Source organism: Onychostoma macrolepis, chromosome 04 (assembly GCF_012432095.1).
Source record: "Onychostoma macrolepis isolate SWU-2019 chromosome 04, ASM1243209v1, whole genome shotgun sequence".
In the NCBI taxonomy this organism is placed as follows: Eukaryota; Metazoa; Chordata; class Actinopteri; order Cypriniformes; family Cyprinidae; genus Onychostoma; species Onychostoma macrolepis.
Window position 1 is genome coordinate 10735111 of NC_081158.1, and position 16066 is coordinate 10751176.

General features: G+C 34.9%; 1 protein-coding gene and 1 long non-coding RNA gene across 2 annotated transcripts; one reads left to right on the forward strand and one right to left on the reverse strand.

Moving 5' to 3' along the window:
• Window positions 1–260: 260 nt before the first annotated feature.
• On the reverse strand, window positions 261–13167 carry LOC131538814 (histone-lysine N-methyltransferase set-1-like). The gene is made up of 9 exons (XM_058772951.1): window positions 13011–13167; window positions 6346–6478; window positions 5478–5640; window positions 5071–5263; window positions 2433–2498; window positions 2214–2264; window positions 2046–2117; window positions 758–1472; window positions 261–302 (listed from the first exon to the last, which is right to left on the reverse strand). Exons 2-8 carry the CDS (start codon window positions 6464–6466, stop codon window positions 1362–1364), a joined length of 777 nt encoding a protein of 258 aa, XP_058628934.1. The 5' UTR covers window positions 6467–6478; window positions 13011–13167; the 3' UTR covers window positions 261–302; window positions 758–1361.
• LOC131538855 (uncharacterized) lies at window positions 9430–11464 on the forward strand. The gene is made up of 3 exons (XR_009270716.1): window positions 9430–9501; window positions 10202–10295; window positions 11391–11464. It is a non-coding gene; the product is annotated as an uncharacterized LOC131538855 (long non-coding RNA).
• Window positions 13168–16066: the final 2899 nt, after the last annotated feature.

Sequence of the window (16066 nt, forward strand, 5' to 3'; positions counted from 1 at the left end):
ACAAAGTCATCAGCACATTTCACGATTTTATTTCATTTCAAATCAATTTGATATTGATTAACATCAACTGAAAACAGCATAGACTGAAAGATCGATTCTTGGGATTTACAAATCCGTATTGTTTCTTCAAAATGAGAATCAATAAAAAATCGAGAAATCAATCTTTTTAACCCAGCCCTATTATTGTGACATTGCACTCCTCAATACCTTTCTCGTCTCCTTGCTAAAAGCGCTGCCCTAGCTAATGGGTCTGCATTAACCTTTTGCCGGTGCCTAGTAACTCTCTCTTTGTTTGTGGGCATCTAAAAGAAATCAGTAAAAAAAGACAAAAATGCATTAAAACATTAATATTTATAAAGTTTAATATATATTTTTTTGTGCTAAACATCCCTCATTTATCTGAAATATAAATAAAATGCTAAAAATGTTATCTAAACAGTGACACTGTCATTCAGTGTAATGGGTGACACTGTGGTGTAACAGACAATTTGCATTACACCGAATGACAAAACATTACCCTGAATGACGTGACTTCTACTTAAGCTAATATTGCAGGCTAACAACTAGCCACCTATATCAAACAGTGAACTTGACCAGAAAGGTTCATCATAATTATTCACAACATCTACTTATTTTTCAAAAAATCTAACAATAAAAGTGTTTTTGGCATTTCACTGAATGACATGCGTTATTGTAACTCAAGATACCACACTATAAAAAGGTGAAATTATCAAATATTTAAGAGCAATAAACATACCTTGCTGCAGTGCCACACGGCCTTCAGGGGGGCTTTTGATGATGTCACAGACTGCTTGATGACTATTGGTTGTTTATTTAATTTCAAAATGGCTTCCTGATCCTGTTACACTGAATGACCTCTGACAAACTGCATATTCGGGACAAAAGTCCCCTAGTTATTTCAATACTTAACGAAAAAAATAACACATAGTCCTTTTAATATAATACAGCCAACAGTTATGGTAACATGCCAAAGAAGCAAATATTTTTTTAACATGGTATTTTATGCGTTTATTTAAAAATGTATTAGTAAAATCATAGTCCGGACCATTACGCTGAATGACAATTTGACACTTTGGAGCATTATTTAACTCATATTTTGTCATTGTTTTTTCACAAAAGTTATTTGAAAAATGAAAGTAGACACTTTACTTGCATTTAATATGTTTATTTTGTATGTAAAATCACTTTTGTAAATTTAATTTGATGCGGACACAAAAATGGTGACGTCTCGTCTTTGACCCAGTTATACAACTTTGAGCTGAATTCATAACATAAATTAGTGATACTAAAATGAATTGTTAAGACACATCATGCTGCATATAGAACAAGACGACACCATACTAACATTTGCATCTCAGGCCAATCCATTTGAGTGCTGCTACAGGTCCCACACATTCAGCACATTTGTCCATGCTTGAGATTGCTGAAGTGACCACAACATGTTTGCAGACCTGTGAAGAAAAAAACATCAGTGAATGTGAAATTACAGCAAAAAAGAAAGATCCTAAAACATGCATGTGAAACTACATTACGAGCTACATTGTCTTTCAATAATCATTTAATGTATTTTTAGTGACAGTGAAGTTGTGGTCATTCAGTTAATAAGATCACTTACAATCATTAAAGAACATTTACGTTACAGACCTTAAAAGGTACTGGTTAATAGATTACTACAAATCTTTATTTAGACCAGGGGTGCCAAAAGTCAGTCCTGGAGGGCCGGTGTCCTGCAGAGTTTAGCTCTAACCCCAATTAGACACCTGAACCAGCTAATCAAGCTCTTGCTAGGCATACTAGAAACTTTCTGGCAGGTGTGTTGAGGCAAGTTGGAGCTAAACTCTGCAGGACAGTTTTGGCACCCCTGATTTAGACATTGACTAATATTACTGAAAGTGAAAACAGGTCATTAATTAAATACTTTTGGAAACAGTTTTTATTCCTAAGTATATCACAGCCCATGCAGAGATGGACTTCAGAGCATTCACTGTTGCACTAATAACAGTTCACCCGAAACATGTGAATACCTCCTTAACTCCTTCAGCAGGGGCACAAAAGCTCTGCTCCTCATTTAACACATGCTCTTTGACAAGTGACATCTGAAAACAATGAAAAAAGCAAGGCTCATGTAGAGATGATTTCTTACAACAATCAATCTAGCATTTTCTAAAATTATGCAATGCACATTTTATTACCTTCTCAACACAGTCCTGATCCAATGGTAACTGGTCCTTCTTTGGAGCCACCTTAAATTAAGGAAATGGAAATAAAAAATAAATAAACATTCTATTGCAGACAAAGGATTCAGGGATTGTCCAAATGTATAATGAATTACCTTTTCCAGTCTGATCACTGACAACTGTCAGCTGAAAACATGAAGAAAAAAAAATCAATCAAATCAAAAATCACAATACCTTCTCTAGGTCTCTGACTTCTGACTGGGACAGAGTGTGAGTGGATGGTTCAACCTCACTACGAGCCTAGAAAATATTAAATTAGACATTTGTAACATTGATTCAGACAATAAATGTGCGCATGAAATACTGATTTATAACATAGATAAAATTTTATAATCTTGCTTATATTTTAATCAATGTGATATACAAGTAAGATTACTTTTCATTTAACATTTCAAATCAATTTCAATATTTGTGTTACCCAAGATAATGTTCATGACTTTTTATGCATTACATTACATGCATGTTCATCCCAGTATGTCAGGTTGTGTGTATATTAAAACCTGTGTTACGAGGACCCTGTTTCATGAGGACCACATAAGAACATGTTCTTGACTTGACTGAAGAGTCTCAGTAGCCCGGTTTCCATCCAAAGTTGCGAATTTAACTTATGCACAAAACTGGAATATCGCATAAAACATTTGCAAACAAGCACTGTTTCCATCCAATGAGTCAAAGAGAACAAAATCGTCACTTCCTGATAAACCTGCGCTATAAATCACTAAGAAACATAGGAGAATATGATAATTGTCATATATAATAAATTATTTGAGCCTCGGAGCGAGCAGACGAAACGCAATGAATGCGGTCATTGCTTTCGGAGGTGGATGCTGCTGTTTGGGAACAGTTTGTAAGACATTTCTGGGAGGCAATTAGAGAAATACTTTGACGACAGACTTTGCTCGGGCATTTGAGATTAACCATAACAACATTTCGGATGTTGTGGAATGATATCGGTCTGTTTATTAATCAGGTTTTGCCATCCCATAGCACAAAGTCACATCACTTTTTTGATGCGCTTGGAGGAATTTAGTTGCAAAATGCATTTCCATCTCCCAATATTCACATCAACCCTTTTTTGCACAAGTCAAAAACCACCTCAAGCGAGCGTAAAAAGTTTTTTGCGAATTAAGGGATTTTATTTGAAATTTGGCGTTTCCATCACTCATTTCTCATGCAATAAGTCAAAGTGGGGGTTCGGTGCCTTGCTCAAGGGCACCTCAGTCGTGGTATTGAGGTGGAGAGAGCTGTACATTCACTCCCCCCACCTACAATTCCTGCCGGCCCGAGACTCGAACTCGCAACCTTTGGATTACGAGTCCGACTCTCTAACCATTAGGCCACGACTTCCCCCCTTTTAATTCATTATTAAAATAGGGTGATGGAAACCCGGCTAGTGTGTTGTTAGTTTGACAAAGGTCTGGTATATTAGTATCCTTGTTATTACCAGTACATTGGTAACTAGACAAATGTGGACAGCACCCTTAGTTCAAGCATTTCTGTGTATGAGAGAAACGGTGGTGATTTGAGACACAGTGACAGTGTCTGCGTTAGATGTACAACATGTGGCCAAGACTCACTTTTTACACCCACAATAATGCAGCAAACAATGTCTCTTAGAAACAGATGTGAACAATGTAATCTGTTCTACTCTTTAAGGACTAACACAATTATTACAAGAACTTTTTGGATACCTTCATAGCTGCTGTGCCTTGTTCAGAGTTCTTTAGACACTGATTCGTCTCAGTTATCATTTGAAAATAAGTTGTGAGTAAATTAAATAAAATATGCAATCTTGGAAAAAGTTCTCAATTAAAAAAGCAAAAATAATTAATAAAATGATAAAATTGCACAATATTGTACTAATAAAATGTAAAATGGCACACTGAGATTCTTCAATCAAACATCAGGAACAAGTTCTTATGATGGTCCTCATAAAACACGGTCCTCGTAATACAGGTGTAAACATACACACAGGAACATGTTCTTATGATGGTCCTCATAAAACACGGCCCTCGTAATACAGGTGTAAACATACACACAATGTGAGATCAAGACCATGGGCCTGTTCTTCTTCTGTTGCTAACTCAGTTTGCTGGATTTGATTGTTGACGATTTCGCTTGATCTTGGATCATTTGGTTCTTCAAAGCTCATCCTGGAGTTGTTGTCATAGCAACAGGTCCGTAAGCTTACATTTCATGTAAACCGGATTAGATTGCATCTTTTTAAGCAGAACTGATACTTAAAAGCTGTCCCAGCCACCGCTACTTTATTACAAGAGTACCCTACAGGTCCAGGGACAACAATTTAAAATAATAATTAAAAAAATGTATTTTAAAATAATGCTGTGTAGTCTATAATACTATATACACAGCCAGTTATATTCATTGAAAGATTTATTAGTGATGAAATAATTACTTCATAATTATATTGGGGTTTTACACACATGCTATACAGATAATGTAGAGTCGTGCATTAATTTGAGTGATGACAGATATTATGGGAGTGGCTTGGAGCGCAGAGATGCAGATAACTTGATCTTGACCCTTAAGAAACTTTAATTAATGCTGTCACATAAGAAATCTGCTTCAAAGATAAAATTAAATGAATTGCTAATTATAACATAAAAAAAAAAAAAAAAAGTAAAGCCTGTACAAATACTAGAAATCATGAAAATAAATAATTGGGTATCATGCAAAAAAAAATATTTTAAATTAAAGTCACTAACATTAACTTGGGTTACAACTGAAGTTTAACACTTAATCTTTACTGTAATCCAATAAATCAGAATTGACAGTGTAGAGGTTTCAATACCGTGCATCGCCATGGCCACTCAGAATCACCGTAATCGTATGTGATCTCTTCACCAGGAGAGATGCTCCTTGTTGCAAATAAGCATAAGTGAGGTTTTCCATCCACAGATATAGTCCTAATCCTGCTGTTTGGGTTAATATGGTCATCGTTTACAAGTCGCCCAAGAGAACCGTCATCTCGGGCTGCATCGACACTAAACAAATGAAAGACAATATTAGCACTGAAACTTAGGACCAGCAGAGATCATATTCTTTGTGATGATCACCAATCATTTAACAGTCATCAAGCTTTGAGAACACATAACTGATCATTTTAGCAAAACTCTAACCACTGACATGTCCACTGCCACATTTTGAATCATTTAATTTAATTATCAATAAACATGCACATCAAACACTTGTACATACCAGAGGAGTTTTCCGTTGTAGCGAAACTCAAACATGAAAACTTTAAGTGCATCATGATATATCCTTTGCCTCCGCTCATATTCTTCTTTGCTTATGAGGTCGCCTCTGTATTCCAGCAGGAAGTCTCCTTTATCAAACTCAGTACAGCTGAACACACCTCTGCCTAAACAACAACAGAGAGGTAAAACCATCACTGAGAACAACATATAATGAACCTGAGACAACTTTATTACACAAGTCACTTTAACCTCTTAACTGTCACCGTCACCTCTGTGGGACGCCTACGTTTACTTCACTATTTTACAATTAAATCCTAATCTAATCATGACAAACTATATATCGTTGGAAAGGTCTAAGACTCCTAAATAGGTACTTTACCACTTTTTTTGTTAAAAAATTATGTAGGAGAGTGCACCTGAAAAATCTACATAACAGGAGTTCTAACCTTTGTCACAGAAAGTCTTCTTAGTTGCCTTTTTCTCTATCACGAATTAGAAATCATAAGAAATTATATATCAGTTGAAAACTTAAAATCTCAAAATTCATCCTTTGAAAATCAGACATTTTAAAATCAGACATTGCATTACCATGGAAATGGTACATCAAAATCATATTACAAAATTCATTCATGAATTATAAAAATTTAAGTTTGGATAGTGCACTGTTCAAAACTGTGAGTGACAGTTAAGGGGTTAAAGGCATAGTTCAAACAAAAAAAAAGAAAATTCTGTCATCATTTACTAACCATCAAACGGTTAGTAATATCTTCTTTTGTGCCCAACACTAACTTGAGGGTGACTAAAAGATGACAAAATCTTCACTTTTGAACTATACCTTTAACTTGGCTCAATCAAAATATTTAACTCACCTTTAAAATCACTGATGAATCTGCCATCAAGCCCATTTTTGTCTTTCTGTAGAAGTGAAAACTGTACGGCCTCCTCCATTGGCTTGGGCTTTCTCCTTCGCCTTTTCACTTCAGCCATCATTTGATGTGTCTGCTTTAATAATAATAACTATTGGATTCCATTTGACAATATTAAGTTTGTTTCTTTCAGCTTAAAAAATAATTGACAGTTCTTCTGGGACAGAATATGATGTATACTGACCATATGCTGAATATACTATTTTGCCTGGTTATCTGTGTAAAAGTGCTTTGACAACCTGTATTCTATAAAGCACTATACAAATAAAGGTGTCTTTATTTATGCGCAGTAAGTTCTCAGAAGTAATAAGTAATAATCTCCTTAAACCAAGCCGAACCCCAGCTAACAGGGAACGTTCCCAGAAAATTCACTAACGTTCTTTAAAAGTTGTGTTAATGTTAGTACAAAACGTTATTAAAATAATGTTTTTGGAACGTTCTTATAATGTTGTTAACGTTCTTGTAACGTTGATAGAAAACGTTCTTGGAACGTCTTTAGGACGTCATTTGTACTTGATGAATGTTCTTATAACGCTGATAGAAAACGTTCTTAGAACAATGTTCTTGGAACGTCTTTAGGATGTTATTTGTACTTGATGAATGTTCTTATAACTCTGATAGAAAACGTTCTTAGAACAACGTTCTTGGAACGTCTTTAGGACGTCATTTGTACTTGATGAATGTTCTTATAACGCTGATAGAAAACGTTCTTAGAACAATGTTCTTGGAACGTCTTTAGGATGTTATTTGTACTTGATGAATGTTCTTATAACGCTGATAGAAAATGTTCTTAGAACAATGTTCTTGGAACGTCTTTAGGATGTTATTTGTACTTGATGAATGTTCTTATAACGCTGATAGAAAACGTTCTTAGAACAATGTTCTTGGAACGTCTTTAGGATGTTATTTGTACTTGATGAATGTTGTTATAATGTTGATAGAAAACGTTCTTAAATCAACGTTCTTGGAACATCTTTAGGACGTGATTTGTACTTGATGAATGTTCTTACAATGTTGATAGAAAACGTTCTTAAATCAACGTTCTTAGAACGTCTTTAGGATGTTATTTGTACTTCATGAACGTTCTCATAATGTTGAGAGGAAACGTTCTTAAATCAACATTCTTGGAACGTCTTTAGGACGTGATTTGTACTTAATGAACATTCTCATAATGTTGAGAGAAAACATTCTTAAATCAACGTTCTTGGAACGTCTTTAGGACGTCATTTTTACTTGATGAATGTTCTTATAATGCTGATAGAAAACGTTCTTAAATCAACGTTCTTGGAACGTCTTTAGGACGTCATTTTTACTTGATGAATGTTCTTATAATGCTGATAGAAAACGTTCTTAGAACAATGTTCTTGGAACGTCTTTAGGACGTGATTTGTACTTGATGAATGTTGTTATAATGTTGATAGAAAACGTTCTTAAATCAACGTTCTTAGAACGTCTTTAGGACGTTATTTGTACTTAATGAACGTTCTCATAATGTTGAGAGAAAACATTTTTAGAACAACATTCTTAGAACGTTATTGTAATGTAATATAATTTCTAAATTAATAATTAATTGCTAAATGTTATTATGTTGTTATCAAAACATTCTGAGAACAGTATTCATGTCCTTATGATTGCAGGCTACTTTATGAACATTGCCATAATGTTGGGAGAAACATCTTTAGAAAAAAAAACAAAAAACTTATAGGCTATATAAAACATGAATAGAATAGAACCGAATATGATAGAAGAATAAAATTAAAATTAAATATGAAACTACAACCTCGATTAGGATGTGGCAAATCACTTGAATGAGTCACTGAATCTTTTATAATTATATACTTTATCATTATTAATTATATATCTTTATAACTTATTGAAGTCATAGGCCTATAGTGAAATGTCATACACTGTAAATCAGTGGCATTTGCTAAATTAAATTAGTTAATTTAACAAAAAAAGTTATTTCAACTCAATATATATTTGTGATGTGAACTCAAAATCTAATTAGGTTAGGGGGAACTCAATCTAAATAAGTATAAATTAATTTAATCTACCATATGGTTATTATGTCTAAATGGCTGACCACAAAATATTTTAAAGAAAAATTAGCTTAATTCATGATTTCTAACATTGTTTTTGGAGAAGTCACGTTTGCTTTATCTCTTTCAATATTAATTAAATAGCCTATAACTAAAGATAATATAATAAATACCTGTTTCATATTAAGCATAGATCAATCCTTTTAAAGAAATTAAGTTTACTCCAGACAAAATATTATCCTGGTGTTTTTCAAAAACCGCGCGCATTTTTCAGTCAGTCACATCCGCCCATCCCCCACAGCTCACAGTAACGGACGGGATCACAGCCGGACAGCTCGCGACACGGTCACGGAAAATAACAGGTAAGCATTCACTTCTTTATTCCTATTTAAAGCACTTTTGAACGTTATTTTGTGTTTTGTCAACTTTATCTAAAGATTAACCAGCTCAGTTATCATTGTAATGTTAGCTAGCAAAGAAGCAAGGAGCTAACAAACAACCACATCAAAGTTATCAACGGCAAGTGTTAAATATGCAGTGTTATACACAACAGTTTGTCAGTAATAAATTAAGGTGTGTGTGTGTGTGGTTTCTCACAGCTGGACACAGACAAACGAGTCCCGCGAATTGTATTTTTAAACTGGAGAGACAGCTGACAGGAAGATGTCGTCATCTCTAACCGTCACTCGCGCCAGTTCTCAAGCGAGGTAAAGCAAAGACATATTCCCTGTATTACAATACGTCTAAACTTTTAGTTAATCATTATTTATTATCCGCTTTAGTCAGTTTCATCTAGAATATCCATGTGATGCTGATCAAGTTTACTAAATCCGCCGAACACAGTGAACAAAGGGGCTGAGGAGCATTTATAATGGCTGTTTTGTTAACCTTAGTTAACATTTTACACCGTTATTTGATCCTCACGTTGTCTTTCTTAAAATTTATACTAAGAAATTGTTGTCATGCTTTTGAAATCAATCTTTTCAGAGCAAAGGCAGGGAGGGGTGGTGTGATGTCATTTGCAACAAGACGGCTGATACTAATATGGGCCTAAAATGAAGTAAGTAGAATTCACATTAAACAAATTGATGGGCTTTAGTGTTGTACAAGATGTAATTTGTCACCTTATAAACAGTTATTTAAATTAATCGTTCTTCATTTTTTATATTTTGATGAATTGCTATTAATGCAGATGTAATGATGACCAGAAATGACCAGCAGCACAAATGTTAAGTCTTCTGAAGCAATAGTATACTTTTGTTTTGTGAATATTAGATTGAAATTTAAACCTAAAGATTGATCAAATTGTGAATAACGTTACGCAATACAGATGAAAAATAACAAACTAACATCCCACAAGAATGACATCTAAAGACCAGTCATGTTTGATGTAATGTAGTGTGCCACCAATTTGATTCAGACTGAATTGGCAGAGTGAATAACATCTTAAATTTCAGTTTGTCTATCATTCTGTCAAAGTCTTTTGGTATTTTGTGTTGCTTCAGAAAAATACCAGTGAAGTCTTAAGTTCTGATTATAGTTACACATTTATATACTTAACTAATATAGATGGGGGGGAAAAAACTTCTACTTTCCCTTATCCTAAAGTTGCTTTGTTTTCTTATAAAGATGTCAGGTAATTGCTAATGCTAAGTTTGTAGTGGTTAAAAATGGTCTTGTTATGATTCATAAAAATAAGCTGTCCATAAATGTTGCTTAATTGTGAGTTAAATTTCTCTAATGTTGTGTTTTGTCTTCAGGGACAATAATGGCATCAGCCATTCCAGTTATGATCCTGGCAGATCTACTACTATCTGAAAAGTAGTCTCTGCAGATTTTTTCAAGATACACAAGGTAGGACACATGTCAGGACAACTTTATATTTACTTGGCAACATTTTAAAATTTTAGCTGAGATCAGCATAGTTAAAAAAATATATAATTCTGTCATGGTTTACTCACCCTCATGTTGTTCCAAATTCATTTTGAATTAATTTCATTCATCTTCAAACAAATGTTTTCATTTTTGTCTTTCCATTGGAAGTCTAGACAGTTTATTTTCAAGCTTCAAAAAGTTTATAGTTTAGGCTTTGACACATAATAAAAAAGCTACTTATACCTTCTGTTATTTATCTTGTTTCTGAATACCTGTAAAATTTAAAGGATTAACTAACAACTTACGTGTAACTTGTGTTTTCGCTCTCAATGCCATTTTGACAATGCAGTTTTTTTAATCCATGCAGCATTTTTTTTTTTAAAGGAAAACATTACAAATTATTCTTTAACAATTTAACTGATGTGTTAATAGCGAAAATTCTTACTGTCAGTTAATTGGTCAATGCTAGCATCCCTACCCAGAAACACCTACTAGAACTTACCTATTAATCTTACCTGTTTTATCTCTGAGTTTCCTTCCCTAACTGAGTTCATGTAACAGTTTATCAGCTAATAACATGTAACAGGGCAACTTTTGCCATTTAATAACTTTATTGATAACTTCTAAATGTTAACTATATTTGAAAGGATTTTTCCTGTTTCAAATTGGTATAAAATGGAAATTGCAGTTGACTTAACTACCCTCTTATGACGAATTTCCAGTAGTGTGCATGTGTATACCTATCAAGATGAATAAATTAGGTCAATTTATGTTGACTTAAAAATTGTTTTTTGGAAATGACACGATGAAAATGTATTATTTGAATGTTTATATTTTTCTTAATCTAATGATGCTTCAGAAGACATTTTTCTTAATGCTGCTATGAAAGTAGCTTGTCAATGAAAGTAACATATGCCAAGTCAAATGAAACTACCTTTGACTCTTGAGTAATGTAATATTTGTAGAACTCGCAGCACAGATCCTAATAATTTTTTTTGGCATAGCCACACTAATTATTTTATAGGCATTTTGTAATATCACTTTGTAACATCAGCCAATCTGTTTACTTTATAGATGGAGCGTGGAGAGACAGGACGTGGACCACAGTTTTTCAGCACCCACACCCCACACTCAAATTCATATAGAAGTTCTCAATTATTAAATGTTAATATGATAGTTTATATTTAGCTGTGAAGTTATAGTTCATTGTCATAAATATTAAACTACATATTATTATTATTATACATGATATGCAAATTTCACAAATTTGTTCAATGTGTTAATGAACTTTTTGAAAGTGATTATCTTTAATAATTCAGATACCTGTTGAAATGCACATGTAATTATATACTTGCTCGTATCTGGAAGGTTGTGTTAATAAAAATTATGTTGAAAGCGAATGTTGCAATACTGCTAATCTTAAAATAACATTTTATTAAACTAAACTTTGTAATGTTCCAAATAAATGTTTTTAGGATGTTGTATTTTTAAGAAAATGTAGGTGGAAATAAAGTTGTAGGAACATTATGCTAACCATAAAATAATGTTACAATTGCAACGTTAGGCAAACTGGACATTTTGATGTTCTTGGAATGTTCCAAATAAACGTTAATAGAACATTATATTTTTAATGAAAATTAGGTTGCAAGAACATTGCAGGAAAGTTATGCTAACCATAAAATAACGTTCTAGCAACGTTAAGCAAACTGGACATTTTAACGTTTTTGGAATGTTCCAAATAAAAGTTCATAGAACGTTATATTTTTAAATGAAATGTAGGTTGCAGGAACGTTATGCCAACCATAAAATAACGTTCTAGGAACGTTAAGCAAACTGGACATTTTAACGTTCTTTGAATGTTCCAAATAAACGTTCATAGAACGTTATATTTTTAGTGAAATTTAGGTTGCAAGAACGTTGTAGGAACATTATGCTAACAAAAAATAACGTTGTAGGAACGTTAAGCAAACTGGACATTTTAACGTTCTTGGAATGTTCCAAATAGACGTTCATAGAACGTTATATTTTTAGTGAAATTTAGGTTGCAAGAACGTTGTAGGAATGTTATGCTAACAAAAAAGTAACGTTGTAGGAACGTTAAGCAAACTGGACATTTTAACGTTCTTGGAATGTTCCAAATAAACGTTCATAGAACGTTATATTTTTAGTGAAATTTAGGTTGCAAGAACGTTGTAGGAACGTTATGCTAACCATCAAATAACGTTCTAGCAACGTTAAACAAACTGGACATTTCCACATTTTTGGAACATTCCAAATAACGTTCCCACAACCAAAACAGAACGTTACAAAAACGTTCTCAGAACATAAATTTGTTAGCTGGGACAGTAGTAATATTTAACAGAACTGGCATGTCAGGATACTGTACTGAGGGGAAGCCCCTCCCCTTCACAGACTGTAGTCATGACAACACATTATGATGATGGCTAGACTGTTCTATTACAGTTACAGTTATACTGTAAACGAAAATAAGTTAAAACTGACAAGCATTGCTGATCCTCGTCCGACTATTAATAGACTGACAATTATTGTAAATACGCTAGCACCATTAGCATCACCTGCTAGCTGCTTTCTAACTAATGAGCAAAGGCCGCAAAGAGCCTACAAGACACTCACGAACAAGCCAAACTGAGCCACAAACTCTCAGAGAAACGGTTTAACAGCAGCATAACTTACCTTTCATATAATGGTTGTCTCAAACAGGCTCACACCACAGGTGTTTTCGCTTCAGGTGCAGAGATTCCGTCAGGTCCAAACAGGAAGTTACAAAACGTCACACTCACTCTGATTAGAGCACGTGTAAACGGGATTTATAATATTAATATGTATTTAAATAACCATTTATAAGCCTTGGTGTTACCTTTAAGGTTAGGATTACCGTTACATTAATAGCATTACATTAATTTCTCTATATTAAACTGACTGATTACAGCTTTCAAGTCAGTTTCATACTATATAATATATAATTTAAGGAATACGTTTAATTGCAGGATCACTATGCACTTATATATTCATATACAATCGATTAATTCTATAAAATAATGTTTAAATAATTAGTACACTGCATTAACTCACTTCGAAGCTACATAGCGGCAGAATGTAGCCCCGCCCACCGGCGCCATCTTGTTTTCGCGATTAGCCAATCAGCGGCCTCCAAACTTACACAAGTGTAAAATATGCAAATTTTTGATGACGCAGGTGTAGTACCGGGTCCGGGCTGCAGGGGGGCACTCTCGAGCTCAGAGGATACACTGTGTAAAGTAAAATTTCAGGGTTTTGTGGTATGTAAGGACATGGCGCGAAACTTTGAGAGGGAGCTTCTGGGACATAGAGAAAGGCATCTACACTGTAGGAATTATAAGGACATGGTCCCTGTCCTCATAAACCCAAATGTCCCTGTAATGCTGGTGCGTATTCAGGTCAAAAGTCCTCGTAAACCACAAAAACCAACACACACACACACACACACACACACACTTGTGAAAAAGGCAAAATGTTAAGCACAGCACTCCATGTGGACACACCAGTACAGGGTACCATGGCCAACCCCTCCCACTTTAAAGACCTAAATCCACACAAAACAAAGACACATACAAATCAAGTCAAATTCAATAACAGCCACTGGCACGGAGGAGGGAAATAAAAATGGCAAAGAGCAGCCAGACTACAGAAACTTAGCCTCCCAGCTAACTCACACGCAGACCAGTGCAATCCAGTGCCAGTGCTTCAAACAGAAATAAAACAAGCTAACAGAATGGACCCAGGTGAGTTCCAGACAAAACTGTTGAAACTATAACACCACAAAGACAAAACAGAGCAGCAGTGCAGTCAGTTACTCGACGGTCGTTAGACTTCAATTAAGATCACTGGAAACCCCTGGACGTGCAATCAACCTGCCGGACATTGAACAGAAAAGGTTACTCATAAAACTTGTTAAAAACAAACAATAAACTACATACATACCAAGGAAATGGTGCAATACACATGGTCGCTCACCACGCAGGATTACAGCTACTTGCAGACCCATGACTGAGAACAAACAAGATAATAAGCCTCTCCATTGAACAGGCAAAAGGCATCTTTAAAGCACTGGCCAACAGCATGACAGAGAGGAGGATAACCCAACTTCTAGCACTCATTCAACACGCCACATGTCACAAAGGGGCAGTAACAAGTAGGGATGGCTGACGCGAAACTGACGTTTCGACACGGTGTCGAGATCCCGAAGCGCAGATGTTTCGAAACACTGCTCTGAAGCGTGATTCGAAACACCCATGTCACGTGACTAAGGCGATCGAAGCATCAGGGCGTGTCACAAGTGTTTCGAGACGTGGCATACCTGCCGAATCTGCGTTTGATTGACAGGGTCGGTAACAAATCACACAATCGCACATCTGTCTCAACCTAACTCCCACAAAGTATAAAAGTGAAGTTAACGCATCTTCACTTCGTGGGTTTTTGTGAGAGGAGAGAGATTTTGCGATATAGTGATATTTATAGTGTAATTTCGTTATTTATATTTAGGCTAAATTAAAAGTTATCAAGATATTGATAGATAGGCTGTAGACACTGACAGATAATTAGGATAGATATACTGATACATTCATATAGGCAAACATATACATTCAAATAAGTTAGAGATAGGATATCATAGGCTAGTTGATACATAGATTATTTCATATTGATAGATTACATAATAATTTTATGGAGTTATATCATCTTTATAATTATGTAACTTCATATACGACATGAGTTTAGGATTTGTATGTAATTGCTATTTTCACTTTTTCAATCAGAGCCACAATGGTCAGCATCAGGTCCATCATCATCATCAACAACAGCAGCAGGAAGCCAGGACTGTTTATGGGAACTTTTTGATAATCGTGTACGTGAATCCCACACAACACACAGTGCTACAGCTGATGCCACAGTGGAAGTAAAAAAGTACCTCACAGATGCATTTCTGCCCAGAATGGAAGATCCCCTAAAGTACTGGAAGGAGAGAGCTGTCATTTTTCCTAAACTGTACATTCTAGCTAAAAAGTATCTGTGCATGCCAGCGACAAGTGTCCCTTGTGAGAGGATTTTTTCAAAGGCTGGAGAAATTATATGTAAAAAAAGAGTCCATCAACAGCAGAACAAATAATATTTTTAAATAAAAATCTTTATATGTAAAAAAAGTGGCTTGATGTACTTTATTGTATATTTTTCATTACCAAAATAACACTTACTTATTCACAGAGTTCATTCAGACGTCAGACTGATGTTTCAACACATTACGAGAACAGAACAATAAAAACACACATTTTAATTGTTTTTAATAATTTTGTCAAGATGACTGCGTCACCCAGGATTCAAACCCAAGGTGACAGCATTCCAATCGAGCACACTAACCACTCCCCCACATCACTTAGTGGAGTAACTGACACAACATAGGTTATAAATCGTCAATTCGCTTAACTGTTTCTGTGTCGACGCTGTTTCAGAGCAATACTTGAAAATGACCGCTAGGTGTCACCGTAGAGACGGGTGTCGAAATGTTTCGAAGCCTCGACACATTTGCTTCGACTGCTTCAGTGTTTCACAAAGCCTCGCTTTGCCCACCACTAGTAACAAGGATGATGCATCACAAGGAGCCAAACACTTCTCTCTTTTATAGTCACCACACAGGCACTGATAGGCTCATAAAACTTAAACAACTAACCAATCATAGTGAAGTACGAACACTGATT